General features: G+C 32.1%; 1 protein-coding gene across 3 annotated transcripts; it reads right to left on the bottom strand.

The window, feature by feature from the left end:
• Positions 1-1,928: 1,928 nt before the first annotated feature.
• Positions 1,929-26,283, bottom strand: LOC143067100 (HHIP-like protein 2). Of its 3 annotated transcripts, none has more exons than XM_076240138.1 (10): positions 25,752-26,283; positions 20,478-20,563; positions 19,813-19,985; positions 18,365-18,508; positions 16,931-17,057; positions 11,218-11,360; positions 9,586-9,655; positions 5,265-5,332; positions 3,321-3,344; positions 1,929-2,481 (listed from the first exon to the last, which is right to left on the bottom strand). In XM_076240138.1, the coding sequence occupies exons 1-10, from the start codon at positions 26,238-26,240 to the stop codon at positions 2,477-2,479; spliced, it is 1,329 nt and encodes a 442-aa protein (XP_076096253.1). In that variant the 5' UTR covers positions 26,241-26,283; the 3' UTR covers positions 1,929-2,476. The 3 variants fall into 3 exon arrangements, with proteins under 3 accessions (XP_076096253.1, XP_076096254.1, XP_076096255.1); XM_076240139.1 differs by having other exon boundaries at positions 19,819-19,985; XM_076240140.1 differs by lacking the exons at positions 3,321-3,344; positions 5,265-5,332.
• Between the last annotated feature and the right edge of the window lie 356 nt (positions 26,284-26,639).

Raw genomic sequence — 26,639 nt, 5'->3', positions numbered from 1 at the left:
TTGAACGAACTATACGGTTTCAACTTTCTCATTATTGAAGGCTGAACAGTGGCCATTATTTAATTACATCCTATTCATTTGAACTCTGTTGGGAAATTGTCTCATTGGTAACCATACCATATCTCCCTATTTTTAAAAAGTTATATTAATTTCAAGTACAGCAAAATATAATTGCAAGAATAGATAATCATGTTGGGACTTTTTATAACTTGCTATGCGGAATTGGTTTAGTTAAATGTTGAGTAATAACATTAACGGTACCAATTTTCCTGCACCAGATGCGCATTTCGACAATACATGTCTCTTCAGTGCACGTGGTGCTCGTGGCCAAAATATTTGAAATCCAAAGCTTATATAAAAGATGAAGAGCTATAATCCAAAAGGTCCAAAAAGTATAGCCAAATCCGTGAAAGGAATCAGAGCTTTGCATGAGGGAGATACATTCCTTAATTTATAATAATTTCTAACATTTTGTAACAGCATATTTTGATAACACAAAAAATCCGGTACGGTGACCTATTATCTAAATCATTTAATTTCTGGTAGATAGTTATGACATTGCCAAACATACCGAATATCTTTCTTTCACGAAGGATGATCTTACCAAAGCTATTTTATATATTATACAAAATAGGAGAACGATAACAAAAGAACATTTTCAACAGAAGTCGAAAACAAACTGACAATGCCGTCGCAAAATCGACAAAGTTAAAGAACGGGACATAATATACAACACAGAAAGCCAAAGACCATTCAATATATCATGTCTTCTTTTGAATAAAACTAAATGATTTAAATTTTGTGCGTCTCAAAAACAAAAATCAAAAGGCAATAATGTGTTATAAAAATGAGGGAGTGAAATGTTTTCAGCATTTATACGTGTTCTCAAATCTTCTACTTTTAATAAACAAATATAAACATAATCTACTTACAATCATTTAAAATAATTTCTGAGTTCAACCATAGAGGATGATTCTTGTGATAAATTGCTTTTATAAATATGGAATTTAGTTAAAAAATTATGAAGTTTCTTCTTGTCAGTTTTGGTAAGAATACAAAACGAAAAACATTGTAATCAGCTATTTCAAAATGTAAAATAAATTAGAGAAAAGTAAAATCACAAAAATACTGAACTCCGAAGAAAATTTAAAACGGTAAGTCCTTAATCAAAAGGAAAAATCCAATGATAAAACACATCAAACGAATGGACAAGCACTGTCATATTTCTGACTTGGTACATGCATTTTCAAATGTAGAAAATGGCGGATTGAAGCTGGTGTGACAGCACTAAACCTCTCACTTGTATGACAGTCGCGTCAAATTCCATTATATTTACATCGATGCGTGAACAAAACAGCCTAATAGGTACAATTGTCAAAATATGGGTACATCAGACATCACCGTGTCACAATCTCAAACAAAACAAAAACAAACAAATCTTTAACAAAAAGCACAAAAAGCATCTTTCAAATTTAACAACCACATTTATTGCTTATTTATATATGTGTTTTTAATCAACCCATTTAGGATTTGAAGTCCTGTGACTGACTGACAAGGTTCACAACAACTCTAGTGTAGAGTCGCGTGTTTGACGCCAGAATGTAAACGTCACACATGAAGAGATATAACATAACTTTTTCGTTCAAAGTATTTTCAAAATTATAATAGAACAATAACATAATGGCTTTAGAGAATCAACAGATATGCAGATTTTCTGATTTTCTTCTTCTTGTATATTTTTTTCTCGTATTCCGCTTTTTTTTAACTGGGCACGTTTCTAAAAGGGATGATTTGCAAGACCCTCTTCTACTCCGCAGGTTACAAGCAGATTGGGGACTTTCCTTTTTGAATTTTCCTTGGAGTTCAGTATTTTTGTGATTTTTCTTTTGCCTGATTTTGAAACAAGTTAAGACATTAAGTACACAAACTACTTGTTGATAGTTTATTTTGTCATTTCATTTACATTTAATACTATAGAATTTACCTTAATCAATAAACATCTGTATGAAATATCATCAATAACAAAATAATAAAATAATAAGATAAGGTCATGCTATGCTATGTTTTTTCTTTGTACAAAAGACAAAAGTCAATTTTCTGTTAACGAAGACACCTATATGTTTTCACTTTAAAAATGTCTTCAGTTTATCCAGCAAGTGTGTGTTTAAGGTGGTGCCTAACACTACAGGGATATAACTCTGTAAAATCAGCTTAACGTTTTAATTACGTTGTGTAGTTAAGGGAATATTAAGCTTCTCAATGATCAAAATAGGAGTTTGTCAAGCTGCTATATAACCAGTGTAATTTTTCTGATAAAATGGTTGGTTCAAATTTTTTGAAATTTTCATATTTTTGTCAAAGGGTCAAAGTAAATACTTTGTCAAAATTTTATAAAAATTAAACGAGCCAAATTAATTTTAGTTGAAGTGTTGGGTACCACCTTAATTTACACATTAGTCAATTACATGTACAACTGTTATTCTGTAAAACAAAAATATAGAAACATAGAGTAATGACTAAATCAAATGCTTGCATATTATGAATAAACATCTACTACTTGTGGAGCAGAATGATTTTACCCTTCCAGAACACCTGAGGTCTAACCCATTTTTGTCAGGGTTAGGGTTGCTTAGTCTTTTTTTTCTATGTTGTGTTTTGTAAAATGTTGTTTGACTTTAATCATTTTTCGTTGTTTACCATGTCATTGTCAGTTTGTTTTTGACATATGAATTTGAATGTTTCTTTCATATGTTTTGTCTCTTTTACTATACAATAACAAAGATAAGACGCTGAGCATTTTTTCTCTGGTTGATAGATGACTCACTGGCAATCTTACCACAGCGTTTTACTTTTAAAGCAAAAGAAACAATTAAGTATCTATAATACAAGCGTTGTAATCTGAATAAAGATAAATATCTGCAATCAAAACATACAATAATAAAAATGCCCTTCACAGAAAGCAAATCAAAACACATGTATTTGTACTATGATGCATATATGTCTTGGGATTCAACCCTAAGCCCACTATTATTCCAATCCATAAATTAGTATCAAAGCGGTGCGCAAACATTTTATAAACGGAAGAAACGTATGATTTAAAGTGTAAAATTTTTATCCATATTATTTGTAAAGGAATATAAGAACCAATTAACAAACAGCGAATCTAAAACTAATCATACTAAATACTTCAATTAAAAGAAAATATAATTTTTGTAAAAATAAGTTTTAGTACGAAAATTTTCAAAGTGTCTTTCAAATGTGTGCACATTATTGCATTGTATTTATTATTTAAATATCCAGGGATCATACTATATACTTACTTCCATAGTCATGATAGTAGTATTCTAAAATGTATAAAATAATAATATATTCATGAAACATAGAATAGTAGTTTTGCAAATATGTTACAAATTATATGACTATAGAGGTCATTGCGAACCTGCAACTTATCTCTTGGATGCATTTGTCTCTTGAATATCATAGTGACCCTGGAATATTGAGTACGCATTTGTGTCTTTTTATTACTTTCTATTAAAGGCGATATTGTCCAATTATTTCTTTTTTTTTTAAGCCAATTATCGACAAAAGCTCACATTGCAGATATATTTCCATGCTTAATTTGAAGACAAGAAGAATTGTTTGTCCACATCGTAGAAAATCGGATAATAATCAGTTTTGTACGTTTCAAAAATCAAAAATATTAGTCAATCCTGTGATAAACAATTTGGCTAGATTATGACAGATTTTTTTTTTACTAAACTATGTCAGTTGTATTGCTTAAGTGATTAAAAACAGAATTATGATTGTGTTGCTAGTGAAAAGATGATCGCAAAAACACCTACTGTTCAAATAACTGATGGGCTACCACATAATTTCTAAATAAACCAAATGATTAACAATTTACGCCATTTAGCTGTTTTATAATATTTGCTGTCTAACGGGTATATTTCTAACCAAACAATACTGTTATATTATAGTACATACATTAAACATCTCATTTTGAGTACTCGAGATGTTTAAATCTTCTGATATAATATTTGCTATGCTTTTTTGTTGAATATGTATGAATAGCCAATGCAAATTTTGATATTCAATAACCTGTTAACAAAACTTTTGTCAGTGTCACATTGTTAAGATAGGGGAAAAAAATAATTGTCCAAAAGCGAGACAAAGCATTTAAACTATTGTCTTTTTTGCTTTCATATACTTTTTTGAACGTGTTCATATGCATTGAGAATTTTACCTGGCTTCAACAGAAATTGACTGATTCCATCATTTTAGTGGAGAGAATTTTTTCCGACAATTTTATTATACTACGTATCTATCATACTAAAATAACGAGGTCCAATTTGTCCGCCGTCATGGGGAAAAAACGACAAATCAAATAGCTAATATAGGACAATGGTTTTGATTGAAAATTACACCACCCCAGACCCTTTTGTTTTCCACATAATTAATATTGCCAATAATTAACAAGTTCCGGGTCTCATCCGAATCCAATACCGATACCAATAGTATATTCACCTGTTACCTATTACCTTATCTGAACGTTCCGCATCTGACAGGCGCACCACCAAACGGTGTATTTAGGATTTTGCTATATACACGGGTCCTAATCACAGTTTGACATTACTAAATTCAATCACTGTCAAATTGTTCCCTATTGTAGTATTTTAATCAGTATGACTTTCTAAGACGACAAGACGAATACTAAAAAACTGGACTTTAGTTAAGGCGTATAGGTACAGTTTTCAATTTTTTAGCCGGCATGACGTAAAACAGCAAATCAAAGAATTCAACTTTATTTATAACTATTATAGGACAATGCTGTTAATTAAAAAAATACTCCATTCCAGGCCCTTTTGTTTTCCAAATAATTAATATTACCAATAATTGATAAGTTCCAGGTTGACAGGTTCAACAAGAAAGATTTTGAAAGCAGAGAAAACTGTGCATCTTATAATCGGCATGACTTTATCAGATGACAATACCAATACTAAAATAAGGCTTACGCATAGTAATATACTTGAATTCAGTCACGGACCCGCGATATCATGGGTGTGTTCTAGTATAGTACTAAATAAAATGGAATTGATGAGATATTAACGAACCTTACAGTTATATGGAAGAACTATTAAGTGCTATACAGACATTTACCTAACATTTGATTGGTTTATCCATTTCAACTTTTATTACTTATATTTCATTTTAAATTGTAATGTCATTGTACTGGTTTTTTTTTTAATCTTAGTGAACGTATTTACCTTCTTGCAGATGTCTCTGTTTCATGTACAGTGCTCTTGCTGCTCTGCACCGTCTGGGATTGCCATTGCTGAGAAATAAACGGTAAGGATTTATATAACTAACTGATGATTTGTGCTGTTCAATATGTCAGGCAAAGTAAGATGACAAAAATACTGAACTCCGAGGAAAACTCAAAACGAGAATTCCTGAATAAAATGGCAAAATCAAAAGCTCAAACACATCAAACGAATGAATAGCAACTGTCATATTCCTGACTTGGTACAGGCATTTTCTTTTGTAGAAAATTCGGGATAACACCTAATTTTATAGCTAGCTAAACCTGCCACTTGTATATATTGACATCGATGTGTGAAAAAAACCCAGACATAATGAGTTAATTTAAAAAACAATAGGGATACAGCTGTCAACAGTGTGTTATAATCTTGAAATGATTACGGTACGAAATGACTATGATTCAATTTAAATCCATAGATATTTTTAATAATTTGTCAAAATGTAGTTTAAAAAGTAAAATCACAAAAATACTGAACTTAGAGGAAAATCAATTCGGAAAGTCCATAATCACATGGCAAAATCAAATAACAAAACGCATCAAAAAACGAATAGACAAGAACTGTTATATTCCTGACTTAGTACAGGCATTTTCAAATGTAGAAAATGGTGGTTTAAACCTGGTTCTATAGCGCAAACCCTCTCACTTTAATGAATAAAGGCAACAGTAGTATACCGATGTTCAAAACTCATAAATCTATGGACAAAAAACAAAATCGGGGTAACAAACTAAAACTGAGGGAAACGCATTAAATATTAGAGGACAACAACGACACAACATTAAAATGTAACACACACAGCAACGGACTAAGCATTAGACAACATCCGATGAGAATAACCAATATAACATCAAAACCAAATACATGAATTTGGGATAGAAAAGTACCGTGACACGTCTTATAGTAATGTGAATTCACACTTAAAAATAGGAGAAAACAAACGACACAACGGAAACACAACGTAAAAATGTTACACACACAGAAACGAACTATGATATAACAATGGCCATTTTCCTGACTTGGTACAGGACATTTTTAAAGAAAAAAATGGTGGGTTGAACCTGGTTTTGTGGCATGCCAAACCTCGCACTTTGATGGCACCGTTAAATATAACATTAAAATGACAACATAATAATATAGGACTACAATACAAATAAATAGCAGAACGTATTAGGCATAGAAACACATGAATAATAGATAACAAAAGGCATCAGGTTTAAAATTCATTACGTCAAAAACGCGCCTCGTCCAAACAAGACTTACCAGTGACGCCCAGATATAAAAGTTCGAAAGTCAAAAAAAGGGGGGACAAAGTTGTACAGCTCTGAAGATCGAAAGTTGAAAAAGGTTGTGCCAAATACGGCTAGGGTTTTTTGCTTGTGAAAAGAACATCCTTATTATATAGAACAATTTATGCTATTGCAAACAGTAAATTTTATCACAGTCTCATCAAATTCCGTTATATTTACATTGATGCATTAACTAAACAGACACAATAAATAAAATAGAAAAAATATGGGTACATCACTCATCATCGTATAACAATGTTAAAAGGAACAATTTAAGGAAGCTCGCTTGTCATGTTTTGGAATTTTGGTCAGATTTTCGGAATTCTCTAGTTTTATCCATTTGAATGCCTTAACAAAATTTGCCCGGTGACCCCAATTTTTCTTTTTATAATTCTTTTACATGTATAATGATAAGCTGCCTGCTAAAGTCTTATAAAATTTTAATTACTTTTTAATAGTTTTTGAAGACTTAAACTTGTCAATGATAAAGCTATGAAAAGTCAAGAGAGAACATTTTCCCGCCAAAATTTCAATGGCTAATGTCTCGAAAACAAGCACGGTGACGTATATAGTTTTTTTGCTCTTTTGATTCCTTTATTAATCCCCTATCAATATATGCTAGTGTTTTGAAAAGTTAATTACTTTGAAACTGAGAAGTCAGCTCCCTTAACAGAACACAAAAACATCTACAAACACATTCATTGATTTGTGTAAATCATGCTTTTCAAAAATAAGATAAAAAGTATGGGTCAGTGGGCTTTTTTTTCACTGTATAGCTTGTGTAAAATTGTCAATATATATATATTTTTTTTATAGATTATGCATAGACAACTGAACTTGATGAGTTTATTGTATTACATAAACTAAAACATAGAATTTTATAATAAGAAAAAGAAATAATGGGGTCACTGGAATCGTCATTTTTCATTTTTAAATGATCTGTTTTACAAATTCAAATGTGACGTAATTTTTTTGTCATTTTTTACAATTTCAAATATGACGTCACTTGGCGTTGAGGTTTAAACTTATTCGGATGTGCTGTATTTCGTCGGGTTATGTAGTGTATTTCGGTTGTTTCCTGTGTTTAGTTAATACTTCAGTTTTATCATATATCTTTTGAATAGTCATTTTATAAAATTTACTGTTTGCAAAAGTATAAATTATTCCAAAATAATAGGGATGTGCTGGTACCCTGGCCGTTTTTGAACTTTTGGTCCTCGATGCTGTTCAATTTTGTGCTTGTTTCGGCTTTTAAACTTTTGTATCTGGGCGTCACTAGTAAGTCTTGTGTGGACAAAATGCACTTCTGGCGTATTAAAATTTCAAACTTGTTGCCTTTTGTTAACTGTTATTCGTGTGTTTCTTTGTCTACTATGTTTTCCTAAAATATTTATATTGTAGTCCTGTAATGTTGTGTTGTCATTTTAATGTTATATTTGAGTGTAAATTCACATTGCGATAAGACGTGTCACGGTACTTGTCTATCCCAAATTCACGTGTTTGGTTTTGATGTTATATTTGTTATTCTCGGGGGATTTTTTTCTGATGCTTGGTCCGTTTCTGTGTGTGTTACATTGTAGTGTTGTGTCGTTGTTCTCCTCTTATATTTAATACGTTTTCCTCAGTTTCAGTTTGTTACCCCGATTTTGTTTTTTGTCCATGGATTTATGAGTTTGAACATCGGGATACTACTGTTGCCTTTATTTATATTTCACATGGCCATAAAAGAGGGAGGTTTGGCATGACACAAAACCAGGTTCAACCCACCTTTTTTTCCTTTAAAAATGTCCTGTACCAAGTCAGGAATATGGCCATTGTTATATTATAGTTCGTTGCTGTGTGTGTTACTTTTTAACGTTGTGTTTCCGTTGTGTCGTTCACATTACTATAAGACGTGTCACGGTACTTATCTTGTTGTTCTCCTCTTATATTTAATGCGTTTCGCTCAGTTTTAGTTTGTTACCCCGATTTTGTTTTTTGTCCATGGATTTATGAGTTTTGAACAGCGGTATACTACTGTTGCCTTTATTTACCATATATAATAAAATAGGTAAATTCGCAACACATTCTATTAAAAGAATTACTTTATCTGAGTTATCTCCCCTTATATCAGAGTTATCTGCTACTACATGACAAACTTAGCAAAAATTAATTAAAATAAATTTCTGTTTTTTTGTAAAAATGAACCGTAAATATGGTCGTACTGTTGGGATGAGTCAGTGTCATGAGGGGGACAATTCCCCGGATATGGCACAGCTTCAATATATACAGAAGGAATGGAAAACTAAAGAATATGACTCGGAACAATCTCAGTCGATTCGTTCTATTTATGTAAGTGTGACTTTTGGAAAAAAATAAATAGAAACACCAAAACATGAAAAATACAGATAAGATGCAAGTATAACAAGGTATTTAAGAACAAATAATGATTAATTATACTTCTCTCAGTCACTTCAAGTGAAAGTGAAATTACTAAACTAGCAGGCATACTAGTAATTATCTGTTCAACATTCTGTTGAAAATAACACGTGTCTGGATGACGGTCCCTCAGATTGAAATGAGATTTTTGTTTTTTTCAGACGCACATTTCTTATTAAAGCAATATCCTCTCAAAACAATTGAAGTTTCGATTAATGTTGCGTGTTTAAGCTGCTAAAATATGTAGGCCACGTATTGGACATATATACTGGAATTTTATGTGTTTTGTGAAATGAGGCCGTTTCCATAGCTTGGCATGATTTGAATGGACAGTTATTGTCCATTCGTTTTTTGATGTGTTTTTTCATTTGATTTTGCCATGTGATTAGGGACTTTCCAATTTGATTTTCCTCTGAGTTCAGTATCTTTGTGATTTTATCTTTTAATAGGTAATATGCACTAGGAATGCTGATACCTTTCGAAAAAGCAATTGTTTTACACACTTAGATTATATTTGTAACACATAGAACATATTCATACATATATCCAAATATAATCCTTACCTCACAGGATCAACAATTCTATAAAGTTTTCCTGGATTCGTGTCATCTTTTGACACCATGTATACTTCTCCTAAAACAAAATTGATTTTAAATTATAACTTTTATTTACACAATGATATAAAAATGAGAAATTTTATGATCTGTTTTCGTGTAATTAAAAATACAATGCTATAGACATAACTTTTTTCGGTAAATAATGTTGAATTGAATAGTTTACTAATATTTCAGTGGATCATAACATCATTACAGAAGCAGATAGAAATCTGTGACAATTCCCAAGCACATATAAATAAAAATTGTACGAGTGCTAATGACAAATGCATAAAATGTGAACAATTATGGGCCAAAGTATGGCCTAAAACAGGGACCCTTAGCTAACATCAAACAGCAAGCTATAAAGGACCCAAACATGACCAATGTAAAACAATTCAAAAGCAAATTCAAATTCAAACGCAAACTAGCAACTCTTTTATATGATTTAAGTCATCATGTAAAATGGTTTCTTTTATTCAAGTATGCTTATTCTATGACATAACATTGTGTCATTTTAAAGAGGCGAAACATACTGAGGAGGCACAAAAGCTTATAGAAACTAGCAACGTCATGGCGAAAAAGAAAGACAACAAAAAACTAATTAAAAAAAAAACCAACACTACATATAAAACATAAGAATGGCCAACGAAACCAATAACTGGCATATTGATGATCTTTTGTGCTCCAGATGCCATCGTTTTGCTCATGGTAAGACGAAATCTGCTGATGAGTCTCGTTTGCTAATATCATAGACATAGGAAAAGAGAGCGAGATTGCTGTAACGAAAATTGAAGCAAACATGTAGTTATGTGTGACAAAGATATTACATAACGCCGAACCAAGTCGTGATGGCGTCTGTTAAACTTTTTTACTGACAAATTTAATTTTAACACTTAGAACCCTTCATTCTACAGTCTCCTTATAAAAATATGATTTGGACTCTTTTTAGTTTCATTCTTTATGAAGATCTGCATAAACTGCCGCATTGAAGTGATAAGTTCACAATTGGAAAGCTGCATTTAATTTTGCCAAGATTTGTTCCCAATCATCGTTGTTAATATCTAGATTTAAACTGAACTGTTTGCACTACATCATTCATTCCAATTTCTAATGTTATACAAAAACTAAGATGATCAGTATACTGAATCGCCGACGATTTTAATAAACATATATCTATTTGAGTATTTAAGTGCTACCAATCAATATTAGATCTATTCGACCCTGAGGCTACCTTTTCATTTCCAAGTAAAATTATGTATATTTACATTCATAACTTTTTTTATCAATTAGATTATTTATAACGAATTAAGGCTTGAATCCCGGTTGTCTTTTTGTGGTTGTTATATGTACTGTCAATATTTTGTCATTTTGTCATTTGTCATTGACATCTCGATCCCCCTATTATGGAATAAATTAAAAATATTTTAATTAATTGATCCATATCACTATTTAGATGTTCAATTATTAAAATGATGTCCTTTATTTTTTGGTTTGAAGAATCAACAATATTTTTGTTCAAATTTCATGTGCATATGAATGGCTGTTATCAAATACCCTCTCTCTGCATTATGAGAAAAAAGTTAATTATCTGATATGTACCTGATTCATCAATCCCAAAAGATGTAATGCTTTGTGCATATGTATTATTAAGAGGTGGAGTACACATGCTTGAATCACAAAGTCGTAATTCACGACCACTCCATTTCTGTATCCTGGGTTTCTCATAAAGACGGAACAATCGTCTACAAAATCAAACATAAATATGTAATGTATCTTTCTAAAAATACATATGACATCATTTAGTGCATACGTGTTTCATCTGTTTGTTGTGAACAATGGTAATGATAAATATTCAATAGACAAATCAGGTTACTTATCCTGGTTATCTTTTTACTGATGAAGGTTCATACAGAAAGTATAACTTAAAGCCATAGCAGGTTATCACATTTGTCTAAACATTCTATATAACTGAATCAATAATAAAAGAAGTAAACAGGTATTCTATAATATGATAATTGTAAAATATGGCGTTATGTGAAAGTTCTTTATGTATTCATAACAAGATTTCAGGAAATGACACATATAAAAGCATACAGATAGAACCCAAACGAAATAAATATAATAACATACAACACAACAATATAGCAAAACAAAATTAAGAAACGATCGACCGCCATTAAAAAAACCAAGACGAATTTGTGTGCTCCGGGAAATAGTAACAAGTTTCCGTTTCCTTTTAGATGTTCATGTAAAAGTATTACAGAAGTCCCGTCCGTTGATGTTGTCATCAATAATGAACAATGGACGGAATTTCTCTTTCGACATCAGATATATATCTTTTGTCCTCATTTAACGATTTTCTTTTGTTAATGACTGTCATATAGCAGACAAGAATAGGTTTTCGAAATTCAAATCTCGAAAATTTATTTAAAACATGCAAAAGAAAATAAGTATCCAAACTGAACCCGTTGATACAATAAATATCAAAGATATTTATTTACCATATAGTACGGCGGCTTTGTGAAAAATTGTGCACATCCTGCTACAAGCATGAAATTTGTTATAGACCTTCCTCAATTAGTTCTCTTTCATTTCAGATAGGGAGGCATTTGAAAAAAATGCCTCACTTCCGTTAAAATCTAAAATGGCGGACATCATACTTAAATTAGCCCAATATCGAAGGCTAGAATGTGAAATGGTGTTATTAACATGCTACTATCATAATATTTGGTACAAACCTTTGTTTTGAACTACTTTTGGATATATGATATAGATAAGATGTCTTCAAAAACCCTACTTCCGGTAAAATCAAACACGGCGGATATAGTACTGCAATAAGCTTATTTTTAGGGAGGATAATTGAAATGTGTTTTAAAGTATTGCTACTATCATTATATTGTGCAGGAACCTTTCTCTGGTGCTTCTCATGGATACAATGTATAAGACATATGTCTTTTAAACCCTTACTTCCGGTAATATCCAATATGGCGGACATAGAAATATTGATAATTTTTCATTTTTATATTCAACTCTTTTCAAACTGTAAATAAAATGAATTTTTTGGGGGTTGTCATTAAACTTTTGGCTTTAAGTCATCCTCAAAACCACTAATTCTATTCAGCTGCATATGTTTCAATACAAAATTAACACTTCCGGTAAAAAATCAATATGGCGAAAATTATAAAGATGAGTCCTCAATCCATATATTCGATGTAGAGTTTAGGATAGATTGATTAAAGCAAAATAAAATCACTAAAGTTGTTAAACATCTTTAGAATGGCTTATTTATGGCCGCATATACATGTTTACTCACAATCGGAGAGCTTATTTCCAAATTTACAAAGATCGTGGTATTCCTACATCTATAATGCACAAGCTCCTGATAAGATTAAGAGGCCTCACAAAAGAGTTGTTGAAAAGGGTGCCATGGATAATATTTTCCCCTTCGCCATTCATAAGGGATGGACTAGTTAGAAAAGGAACCAATACCAAGCTTGTTACTCATTCACATCCGCCATGGTATATTGCACGTTTTACTTGCTGAAAAAGACTAGACCGAGTCGTGGGAATAGCCTCAATAAGTATTCCCTCTTCCAAAAACATATTTTTTCTTGCTTCTTTAACCCCATCTGATAAGTTTGTTCGATCGTACAACAAAACCACGTATCGTTCTATCAATGACATTGTCAAATCCATATCTGGTGATGTTGGCTGATCAATCATCTTTCTAAATGATAGAGTCATATCTTTAAACACCATCCATGTCACCAACGCAGTTCCTTTTCCAGCAAACGTGTAATATCTCAATGCCTAGTGTATTTGAAAGGTCATGGATAGATATATATCTGAAGCTTTTCCCACTTCCAAAAGTTTGTCTGCCCCTAGGTCACTGAAAAGCGAAACCGCAATGACAGCAACATCAGTATCGAATGTTCGAGTCATGACTCAGTTAAGTCTGTGTTTCACTGCATCAGACACATGCATCTTGATTCAAGTGTCAGCCTCTTTTACGTGAACATGATGCTAAGCTTGAAACATCACCATGTGATGGATAGCACAGAACATCCTGAGTAATTGTTGCTACAACTACCTTTCCTTCAAAATCTATTGAGCAAGCTGTTGCGAATGAAAACTTAAAAGTTCTTTCTTATTGTGTTTGATGCAATGAACCACGAACTTGCACGAGTCATGATTCGAAAAGTCGTTATTGTTTCGCTATTCCGTGACAGGGGTAGACGAACTATGGATTGTGTTTGGGAGGGCAAAAAGCTTTGGATAAATATATTTACAAATGCACCTGGCAATGAGTGATTACACACACTTGATTACAAACACTTATTGTGCTACATGTCTTTACCAGTTGTGATATGGTTCTCTGATTGCTTGAAAAGGAAAATAAGACTGCGTGGGAGACATTGATAGCATTTGAAGATGTGATTTTGAAATAAAGAATGATGATTGATCAGCCGAAATCACCGAGGCTTAACTGTAAGATCACACAAACTTATCAGATGGGGTTAACATGGTTAACGAATCAAGAAGATAACTATTTGCGCAAAAGGGAAGACTAATTGAGGGTAAAACGTGCAATATACTAAGGCAGGTGTTTAGGGAGACGAGCTTGGAATTGACTCTTATGATACCCAGTTCAAGCGCTTATGAATAGCGAAGGGACAGAGAGGATAACTTTTAAATAACTCTTTCTAAGGCTTCATCATTTTGTCAGAAGCTTGTACATTGTGGATGTACTTGGGAATGCGGTTCAATGCCAAAACATACTACATCCTAAGCATCAGAAACAAAAGCCATAAAATCTACAGTTTAAATGGACACATACTACAACAAGTCAAGCATAACCCGTACATATGCCTACAAATTTCGAAAGACCTCAAATGGACCACCCACATATCAAACGTGGCAAAAAAAGTAAATTCAACACTAGGCTTTCAAAGAAGAAACTTGAAATACTGCCCACAAGATTGCAAAAAACAGCTCACATCTCGCTCGTTGATCAACGATGAAATGTGGAGCCATAGTATGGGACCCCAACATGGTAACAAACATAAATAAGCTAGAAAGGATACAACGTCAAACGGGAAGATTTATCACCATAGGTTACAAGTCAAGAGAGGACGGGTGTGTCTCCAATATGCTTGCCAAACTGGAACTACAAGACCTCCAGACAATTGCAAGACGAACAAGCTAGAAGTTGATATTTATGTACAAAGTGGTTTAGGGGCTGATTCCCGCTATTGAACCAGACGAATTTCTCCAAAAAGCACGTCCTAAGAGAAACATAACTGCAAAGAAGTTCGAAGAATACCACGCAACAAATATTGTGGAAAAGCAAGTAAAGAATCACTCTAAGTGTTTTGACATTCCACTAAGCAAAACACCACAATACTCAAATTCATTCTTTATAAAGACAGTGATCGCGTCGAATCAGCAAGACGACACTGTAGTGCGTTTATCAAGCGTATAGAGCGTCAAATCTGCTCTTACTCCTCGTCAATAAATTGGCGGCGCTCTCTCAAACCGTTATATTAAAGCCAGAATTGGTATTGACAACGCATTCATACAGATACAGATACAGAGGATGTCGCGGTCGTTGTTAATGTGGAAAATCGGGTCTACCGTGCACCGTTTTGTTTACATCTGGTGGTGACTGTGAATAAACATGTATTTTCAGCCAAATAGTAATAATTTGAAAAATGTTTTAGTACTTCAGTAATTTTATTTTGTTTTAATCAATCTATCTAAAATATAAAACTCTAAATCAAAGATATGTATTGAGGACTCATTTTTGAAATTTCCATCATATTGGTTTTTTTTAATACCGGAAGTGTGATTTAAAAATTTACATTAGAAAAAAATTTAGTGGTTTTGAGGATAACTAGAAGCCAATAGTTTAATGACAAGCAAAAAAAAAAAAAAAAAACAAACAAAAAGCATTTTCTTTACATTTTGAAAAAAGTTGAATATTAAAATAGAAAATTGATATTTCTATGTCCGCCATTCTAAATTTTACCGAAAGTAAGGTTTTTAAAGAGATATGTCTTATACATTGTATCCATTAGAGGCACAAAAGAAAGGTTCCTGCCCAGTGTTATGATAGTAGCAATACATTAAAACACATTTCAATTACCCTCCCTAAAAAAAAGCTTATTCTAGTACTATATCCGCCATGTTGGATTTTACCGGAAGTAGGGTTTTTGAAGACATCTTATCTATATCATATATCCAAAAGTAGTACAAAATAAAGGTTGATACCAAATATTATGTTAGTAGCATGAAAATAACACCTTTTCACTTAATAGCCTTCGATATAATACTGATTTAAGTATGATGTCCGCCATTTTGGATTTTACCGGAATTGAGATATTTTTTTCAAATGCCTCCCTTTCTGAAATGAAAGAGTAATAGTTCAGGATGATCTATGCCAAATTTCATGCTTGTAGCAGGATGTGCACAATTCGTCTGAAATATGCTTGTAGCCGCCGGACTAATAACATTTTATAGAGATAAAAGAATGTTGTAAATGCATTGTCGTGGCCATAGATTGTATGGTGTTGAACACTCATTCGGTGGTCGTTGTTGGTAGATTTTACTTTTCTCTTATTTTTGAGTGTGAATTCACATTACTATAAGACGTGTCACGGTACTTATCTATCCCAAATTCATGTATTTGATTTTGATGTTATATTTGTTATTCTAAAAGGATTTTGTCTAATGCTTAGTCCGGTTCTGTGTTTGTGTGTGTGTGTGTGTGTGTGTTACATTTTAATGTTGTGTCGTTGTTCTCTTATATTTAATGCGTTTCCCTCAGTTTAAGTGTGTTACCCCGATTTTGTTTTTTGTCCATGGATTTATGAGTTTTGAACAGCGGTATACTACTGTTGCCTTTATTTAGAAGAAATATGTCATCATACGGCCTTAAACAACGAGCAGAGCCATTATCAAGCTATAAAAGGCCCCGATATGACTAATTTTAAACAATGTAAACAATTTATTTATTCTTTCCCATGGTATATGCATGTATAAACAACGGTAAATGGGGTATGCTAAATAAGTCATGAATTAAAATATAATACCGGAATTTGACTGTTATTGATGAGATAACTAGAAGGACAAACAATCTTATTTTTGAAAACAAAAATATATAAATATAAGCTTTTGGTAATATTAATAAGAAAATATAACCTAGTAATATTATATAATAAATTAAATTTAACTACGCAATATTTTAAATGGAATTTTAATGAATTAATATATTTAATACTTGAAACCAGGTGAGTGTATTAACAAGACTCACCCATTAAAATCACCGAATATATAAAAATCACTTAGTCTTGGGTTAAGACATCCGCTATAAAACTGTCCACCGATGACTGCAATTCCGATGTCGTGGGAGTATGCAAATACAGGTTTCACTTCCGGTCCTAAATCACAAACATTAAATTTAACCATAGTCAATGCTTATAAGTTAAATAACAAATAAATCAACTACCAATTAGAAAAGAATGTTAATGTGACATGTAAACAAAGTTCGAAGAAAATATCAGATATGACTTAGTTACTTTTTTCGACAATAGAATCATGACATTTCGAAACGTAATAGAATTTTACTTTTACAGAGTCTAGATAATACACCTTTTAAGATTTGTTCAAACAATATAACACTTTAATACACAATAGGATTTACTATGTATAAATATTGCATTTTTTTTTATAAGATTTTAGATAGAAGGTATCACCAGAAAAGTGGTTAGCACTTTTTCGGCGACATGAATTATCACTGATATGTTTTTATTTCTTGTAAATGCTCTATTTATAAAATGTTGAATTATTCGAAACACAAATGCTTTTTTTTCTTCCAACGGGCATACACAGTCTTTCTTTCAATCAAATATTTTAAAAAGATTTGAGCTTCTTGAATTATGACAGACAGTCACAATAAACTCATCATATATACAATGATTAAAATGTTCACGTCGGATGCGCGTTTCTTCTACATAAACCTATCAGTGACACTCGAAAAAAAGTTAAACAGCCAAATGAAATACTCATTTGGAGAGCATTTAAGACACAAAATTCATGAAGGTGTTGAAAAATTCAGCCAATGTGATCGATTCTTTAACCTCCTTAATATTTTTGAATAATCGCAAAGTCAACAGCTAATTTATAATGTTGACCATATTAATGATTATTCATGTCATCACAGAAATACTGACTATTTGGTTGGTAAATCCCTCACGGACAAAGTCACCACCAGCAGCGGCATTGACCAGTTGGTTCAAAATTAGCTTATAATATAAAGGGAGTGCAAGTTATAAGAATTGGATGTATATTATTATACCTAAAAAATGCCTGTACCAAGTCAGGCATAAAACAATTGTTGTCCATTCATTTGATTAGGGACTTTCTGTTTGTTTTGTCCTCTGAGTTCAGTATTTTTGTGATTTTACTTTATACATATAGACCAGGTTTGTCAAAAGGATTAGAGTTATCTGATATGCATTTATCACATGTTCCAATAGGCAAGTGCATTGGCATATGTCATTGTATAAACAAAACAGGACAAATAGGTGTATCACACTGGCAAATTGTCACTGTTATTAGTTAGCAAATTAAGTCTACATATGAATTGTGTGTGATACTTTCATACCTCTAATAGTTCACTTTGTTTTGATAAATGTTTTTAATATTGGAGATAAGGAGACGTCAAATACATAAATAAACAACTGACCAGTTTTTCCACACGTTCTATTCTCATAACAATCAAATCCTTCACGACCTTTCCATCCATAGTTAGCTCCCTTCTTTATTACATCAATCTCTTCGAACTTATCTTGTCCAACATCCCCACACAGTATTCTTCCGTGGTATCTTCCTTGAAAAATAGATACATTTCAGTGAGCAATTTTACATTAGTAGAATTAAGAAGACATACCAATACGAAGATTCAAACCTTGTAAATCGATAAGTACGAGACAAAAACTGAGGAAATCGTATGAATTACAAAAGGAGTATAATATTATCTTTAAGTTAATTCTTATATATACAACAAAACAAGAAACAAAAAAAAAAAAAAAAAAACCAATATGTAACCATAAACAAACGACAACCACTGAATTACAGGCTCCTGACTTATGTGCACACTTTTCTGGATTGATCTTCATAAGGATCGCCCAAAGCCGAATATTTTCAACATAAGGATTTATAACACCGAAAAAGTTGACGATCTTTATAATCAAAAATGACCTAGAGTAAGAGCCAAATCCTTCTAAGGCAAACCTTGCCTAAGGGAGCTGAAACCTTAGTTTCTTTATAATTTCAAATTTAGAAAGGTTTGTAATTAATCATGTCAGTACCGAAGTACTGACTTCTGAGCTGATGATACCCTCTGGGACTTGTAGTCGACCAGCATTGGTATTGAATCAGTACCGTAAAACCAACAATTACAAATTGCATGCATCGGAAGCGCTTTTCTGGATTTAGCTTCATCACGAATATGTTAAAGCCAAGGATGTATAAAACCGAAACTGTTGAAGTGCTATATAACCAAAAATTATCCCAAATAATAGCAATATCAATCTTATACCAACTTTACCTTGAGTTAAATTTATAAACGGGCAAATTTAGAAAGGTTTGTTATTAATCATGTCAGTACTTGCTACTGAGCTGATGATATCCCCGGGGACGGATGGTCCATCAGCAGCGGTATCGGTCCAGTGCTGTAAAACATTAAAACACCTCGTATGAATTAAAAGATTGCTCAATATTCGAAGTTGGGAATGGAAGCATATTCCGAAAATCAATCAAATTCTGTTAAATGTGAACAACATGTGAAACGATTTTTCTTTCAAGATTGTTTTGAATAATGGTTTTCTAAAAAGAAATTAAGCATTTATTTTTTGCAATATTGATTAAAAAGGGCATGGAGCTATTTCTTTAATTGTAAGCTAATATTGGTTCCTTAGGTATTTGTAAAATTTGTGAAACCATTAAACTGTTTAGATAAGACTTCCTCAAAACATCAATCTGAAAATCAAATAAATTGATCGTCAAACACTTATTTTCGTAAGCCAACGATAAATGAGTTTCATTGAGTAATTAAAGTGGTAAGGTATATACAACGCTGACAGTTCTTTTCTTTGGTTCACCTCTACATTCTACAATTAAAAATAACATAACCTTCACCTGATTCCTTTCCACATCTCCAAATGTTTCTGACACCGTAAGCATATATTTCTGGTCTGAAAGTCCCTCGCTTATTTATAAAAGGGTTATCTGGTGGTATGGCATAGCCCTTTCTGTTGCCAATTGTGTCGATGTCTATTCTAAGAACTTTTCCTAGTAAGGATAACCTGTAAGATTTCGATACATACTTAAGGTTGTAAAATTGACTTTTTACAATTAAAAGAACAAAAATGTCAAAAATACCTTCTTACTAATCATGTCTTATATTGATCTAAATACCTTTTCCAAAGCAACAAAGGACAAAGGAACCCTGAGTTACAATAAGGCAGCACTCGCACCCGTAAAGTGGAAAGGGATTAATATAAGTTGCAAAACTTGTTTCCCAATCCACTATAAATAAATATGTTTAAACTAATAATTATCAAAGAATATGACCTGAATCAAGGAACCATACAAGTGAGGGCCAGGTTAAAACAATCCCTATTGTGCAAACCTGTATTATATGTTAACATATAAAAAAGATGTCACATCTGTCATCCGAGATGCATATCTATTATTAACTCTAATGTACTAGCAAATTAAAACTTATATCAACGTAGAATTTAAACTGGTACACAAACATGTTTCCCATTGTTTAAATAATTATCAATCTGACGTACGTGTTTTGGGCATTTCCTTCTGGATCTCCTTGGGAACCTCCATCACCAAGAAATACATAAAGATATCCGTCGTCTCCGAATATAATCTAAATAAATATATAACGATAACCGTCTTCTCAAAATATAATTTAAATAAATATACAAAGATAACCGTCCTCTCCAAATATAATCTAAATAAATATATAAAGATAACCGTCTTCTCAAAATATAATCTTATTAAATATATAAATGTAACTGGCGTCTCAAAAAAATAATCTAAATAAAAATATGAAGATAAATGTCCTCTCCTAAGATAATCTTAATAAATATATAAATATAACCGTCTTCTCCACATTTAATGAATATATAAATATATAAACATAACTGTCCTCTCCAAAAATAAATTTATACTGATAACCGTCGTCTCCAAACAAAATAAATACGCTTGCTTGAATAACTACAAATCAAAAAGTTGTCTCTATTTTATAAGGCTGATCCGTAATGATTTGTTAAGTCATTAGTGAATAACGAATGTTCGAATATCGAATCTCGAAATGGAAAGATCCTTGAAAATGCTTATACAAAGTCATCAGTATATCAGTTGTTTGTCACTTGTACCAAAGTGTTTGATTTTTATCAGTTTTCAAGGACTTCCCCTTATTTATTTTGCCTTTGAGTTTGATATTTTTGTTTTACTTTTGCATCTGCAATAAAAGCAGAGTCCAGAGTAATAAAAAAACAGCATTTTGGACGTATTCGGAGGCATATGTGAAACATATATTTCATAACGGTCAACCAACACGTGATGTTGAAATACCGTATCAACTAGAAAATATATGAACTACGTATGAAGGCACTGCTACAGTGTTGTTTCATAGAAATTATGAGTTCATAATTTGGAAGCTGAAATCGATTAATTTTTCATAAATATTTGTTTTCAACCGACCCTTATTGCCAATTTCTTATTTTAGATCAAGATATTAGAGCGACTTAATTGTATTTGTTGTATCCTGTATCTCGAGTTCGATTGGATAGATACGTTCAACATAGCCACCAAAGTTTTATTTTTTAAATGAAAGAACATCATCTACTACAGCAGTCGAACTTTGTTGTGTCTAACTCGGTTGTGTCGAAAACTCGGATGAGTCGAAGTAATTCCTTGGTCCTAGTAAATAAAGGCAATCATAGTATTCCTGTGCTCAAAAGTGATAAATCGATTGAGAAAAAAAACTAATCCGGGTTACAAAACCAAACCGAGGGAAACACATCAACTATAAGAGGAAAACAAAGGAACAACAGGAACACCGAAGTGCAATAAAAACAATTGCCAACACACATATAAACGAACTATTTGATGACAACTGCAATATTCCTGACATTTTAAGTAAAAACTGGTGGCTTGAACCTGGTTTAATGGCATATCACACCTCACGCTTTATGACAATGTTAAAAAATATCGCTAAAACACTACGTGACAGAACATTAGTATGTTGGTTAAAATAAATGAAAGGATTAAGGTAATTACGGTAAATTTATTACTATTTCATGTAAATAAGACGACCTCGTTCCAGTCTGTTCAGAAATTATATATCGTTCCGTGGGTATTTTTTTTTTTTATAGTGACTGGCTTTTGAAAAAAACACAATGTATACAGTATATAGCGGAAAATAAATTTAAAAATACTGCTAACTTTTTTTCTCTCTTCCAAACAAGTTCCTGTATGAAGCCAGCCTTAAATGAAAAAAGTAAAATTGCAAATATGCCGAGCTCCGAGGAAGGTCCTTCACATAAAGTCCCTAAGCAAATGGCAAAATCAAAACGAATTGATAACAACTGTCATATTTTTGATTTAGTACATACATATTGAATAAGTCGCTTACAATCTTTTTTAAACCTTTCAATAAATTATATTATTTTGATCCCGGAGATGCCATAGTACATTAACTTAACTACGCCAAACATATATGACCATAAATAATGAAACAGGACATTACATAGAATGAATGATAACATAAAAACATCTTTATATTGTACATCAGTTTGTACCATAAAAATTTATGACTTTTCTTGCCAGCTTGTCACTTTTAACATAACATTTATATAACATAACAGGTCAAATGAAAATGATGTTAACTATTTGCAAGATTCAGTAGACCATTATATCCTTAAAGTTATATAAAACCGCAAATGTTTTTTTATAACTGAATGGATAGTTCTCATTATAAAAATTATGTACATATAGTTTTATTTGAAAAAAATCCTTCAATTTGTTGACATAAAGAAGAATTTTACTTTTTTTAATTGCTTGCTTCCAGGAAGCAATTCGCCGAAATATTTTCCGTATGCATGTGACCTTAGCGTGACCCCTTTCGTAAAAATCCGGTGATCTCAATACGCATGGATCTGCCATTGAAATAAACTATTATCTGATTGTACATAATATACACGTGCTCACCATCCATGCTTCTTTGTAGATTGTTTACTATAAGAGGACAATCGGTAAACGACGGATTTAAAACACGGCAATTAATCAGCTGTAATATTTGTTAAATCATAACAGAGACAAAATAATATTGACGATTATACGATATTTTTGTGAAAGAATTGATAAAATCGTGCACAGAAGACTAAGTCATTGATATATACATGCATTAGTTTAAGAATTGGATAAACATTATTTTTCACTTGTCACTCGTTTCATATGACTTTAATAGTAATGTAAACTAATATCACCATGCATGATTTAAAATTATATAGCTACCTATGTTACAAATGAAATATAAACATGAAATAGAATATGCAATGAACGTGATAATTGAAAATAATCTCTATTCTTCAGAATGATGTGAATCCGTACTTAAGTATGTTGAAACGCATACGATCTAATATAAGTTGTAACTGCTAAACAAAGATGGCGTACCAAATATTATGCATTTGTTAAGATACTTATATTCCATTTTAATAAATAAACAAAACAAACAATAAAATTTGAGACACACAACAAACCATCTAGATTCTTAATCAAATATGAGAATTTGAGTCAAATCAGTTAACATGACTTTCACAGATAGTGTCCCTTAAAATACGTTACAGGTTTAATTTAAAAATAAAAATACAGATGTGATATCCCTGTAAATTCTGCATGTTTCACCATCATTCGATCCTTTGGTCTTTGAACATGACCTACCGAATGAGATTTATCACCGGGTTTGTTCTTACATGAGTAACACGAAGAGCTTCACATATGAATCTGCTTTTCATTCTGTTACATCTTAGATCACCATCGATTTTTTGGTGGAGTTTGTGCTGCTCGTTCTTTGTTGCAATGGCATTGCCAGTTTGTTTTGGTGGAGTTTGTGCTGCTCGTTCTTTGTTGCAATGGCATTGCCAGTTTGTTTTGATGGAGTTTGTGCTGCTCGTTCTTTGTTGCAATGGCATTGTCAGTTTGTTTTGGTGGAGTTTGTGCTGCTCGTTCTTTGTTGCAATGGCATTGCCAGTTTGTTTTCGTCTTATGAGTTTGAATATTTTTTGGCTGCCTTTGACAAAATACCATATTTAGGTACGTATAATACCGAAATACCGTGAGCTTAACATCATTTCATGGAAACACGACTGTAACATAAACATGGATTCATTCCAGGAATTTGCCGAACAATGAACGAAACAAGAAAAAAGACGCAGATAAACTTTTTTATGTGGGTTAAGACTTCTTTGAGAAAGTTTCGACTCATTGGGACAAAAAGTTTTAGGCAGACTATGTACACACGTGAAAAATCAATCTTCAAAGACCCAATATATGCAATTTACTAACTTCATGACAAATAACGTATTATTTCTGCAGAAAAATGTCCAAATAATATTAATTTGTTTGTAAATCACGTTACGTTACAGTAATTGCTTGATAACGGAAATAGTTTCTCGAAAATCCAACATATCCTACACACATGCAAACAAAGCAATTCAGAACCATCTTAGATAGGTTTTCTGATCCTTTGTAATTTCAACCAAAGATGAAGAACTGGAAATTTGTTCATTCTTCCTTATATAATAATTAGAAAAGTGCAATTGCTGGGTCCACTAAACTAAACTAAACCTCATCCCAAATAAGAAACATCAATATTTCAATATTATCCACGAATCAAAACCGGGCTTCAAAATTACTGTGAATATACCTAGGTGGTGTGAATTATATATGGATACTAAAAAGGTCAAAATATGTTATTCCAGTCTTCTTGTGCTACAGATTTTACAAACGTTTCTCAAGCAAAAATGACTAGAAGATGGCTGAATATCACTTTCCGTTATATAGATGAGGTCTTTCAACTCAATGTTTTACACAAAAATGGTAACTATGTTGACTGCATGTATCATAATAAATTAAAAAGGATGGATACCGAAGATATAGTTGTCTGCTCCACATCTTGAAATTGACAATGATATTCAGATGAGAACTTAACTAAACGAGACAAGACGTGTTTTTGGAATATCTTTGTCACAGATGATAACGGATTTATTCCACTTGTTGTTACCAAAATCCCATCATCTTTTCTCAGGATCATAATAGTTGTTATCCATTTGTTTGATGTGTTTGAGCTTTTCATTTTGCATTTTGATTAGGGGGGAATTAGGTTTTCCTTGGAGTTCGTTATTTTTGTTCTTTTGTTTACGTTATATGTATTTCTTCATAATGACGAACCATTTTAAACTGGTTCCTTCAGCAATTGTTTACCCAATCAAAATAAGCTACTGTATTCATGCGTAAAAGATATGCTAATAAAATAAAAGCTATGACTTTAATTTTTTGACGATGTGTAAATAAACAGTGGTTTCATTAAGTAGAGTATTTAGGGTGCAATATGAAGATTATCGATTTTTTTAATTGCATTATTTTGTTTCCAATATATCGCTTGAAATCTCCATTTTTGACCATGATATCGCTAACTGGTGCTTGTTAAGATACCTATTTTTGTTTAACTTATTTAATGGCTTCTGATTCCATCCTTTTTCGCCTAAGGTTGTTAATCAATATTTCAAATTTGGTTGACTTTTTTAGGTAAGTAAACTCATCATTAATATCAGTGTTTTTATGTTATTATTTAGTGTCTTGTTTTTTGTGTTTCTTTTTACTAATAATCTACTATGCCTTCATTTGACATGCGGTTTTGATTGGTCTTTTCCTGTTATGTTCTTTTTTCGTTCAATAGAAAGCGAGACTACTAGTTATTCAGTGATTATTATGCATTTTTCAGTCTTACTAACATATAATAGTTAACTGTAATTAAAAGATTGCCTTACCTCTCCTCCGTTGTGATTACGGAATGGTTGTTGTACTTCCAGGATTAATCTTCTTGATGACGTATCAGCAATATATGGATTCCGTCGAGATGCACGGTATTCGTATAAACGAGTAACGTGGTCGTCTGTTGACTTCTTAGGTTTAACTCTACTGGAAAAGTAAACAAAGAAACGACGATTTTTCCAAAAATTAGGATGAAAGGCTAATCCCAGTAAGCCTCGTTCACCTTCAGTCAAAACTTGATCTGCTATATTTAAGAATGGTGTTTTAAACTTAACATCATTATGATCGAAAATGTGCACAACACCCTTTTGCTCGCCAACAAATAGACGTTCTGTTCCATCACCGGCATTCTGAATGATGAGGGGGTCCTCAAGGTCAGAAGACAATTCTTCCATGCAAATACATACCAACGTTTTCTTTAATACTTGGCTTTGAGCAAGAAGTCCTAGTTTGATAACAAATACTAACAAGAAAGCTGACTTCATGATCAACTGTTTCAAAATGACCGTAGTAGTATCTCAATGCACTAACTACAAGGCACGTAGAAGTATAGTACAACAGCTTGGGGCAATATATTTATCATAAAGGATTTGCATTATACAATTAATATATATCTTCCTTTAATATAATTCACTCAAAACAAAATACATCTTAAAGAATTATTTTGAACAAGAAATTGGTGTTCACGTTTTACATACAAACTTTTAACGCTCTGGAACGTTGGACTCTTGTAAATAAGTCAGGTTAAAATAATAGGGTTAACTATGTAACATAATAAACATATGTTCCGGTATTCTTTATTGTCATTTTGCATGTACTAGTGTGCTGTTGTAAATTATGGTGGGTAGGTAACTGTTGTTACTTCTTCAAACACTGAAATTTAT

Source organism: Mytilus galloprovincialis, chromosome 3 (genome assembly GCF_965363235.1).
Source record: "Mytilus galloprovincialis chromosome 3, xbMytGall1.hap1.1, whole genome shotgun sequence".
NCBI classification, from domain to species: Eukaryota; Metazoa; Mollusca; class Bivalvia; order Mytilida; family Mytilidae; genus Mytilus; species Mytilus galloprovincialis.
Note: the sequence above shows the minus strand (reverse complement) of the source record. Positions and strands in the feature narration are given on the sequence as shown.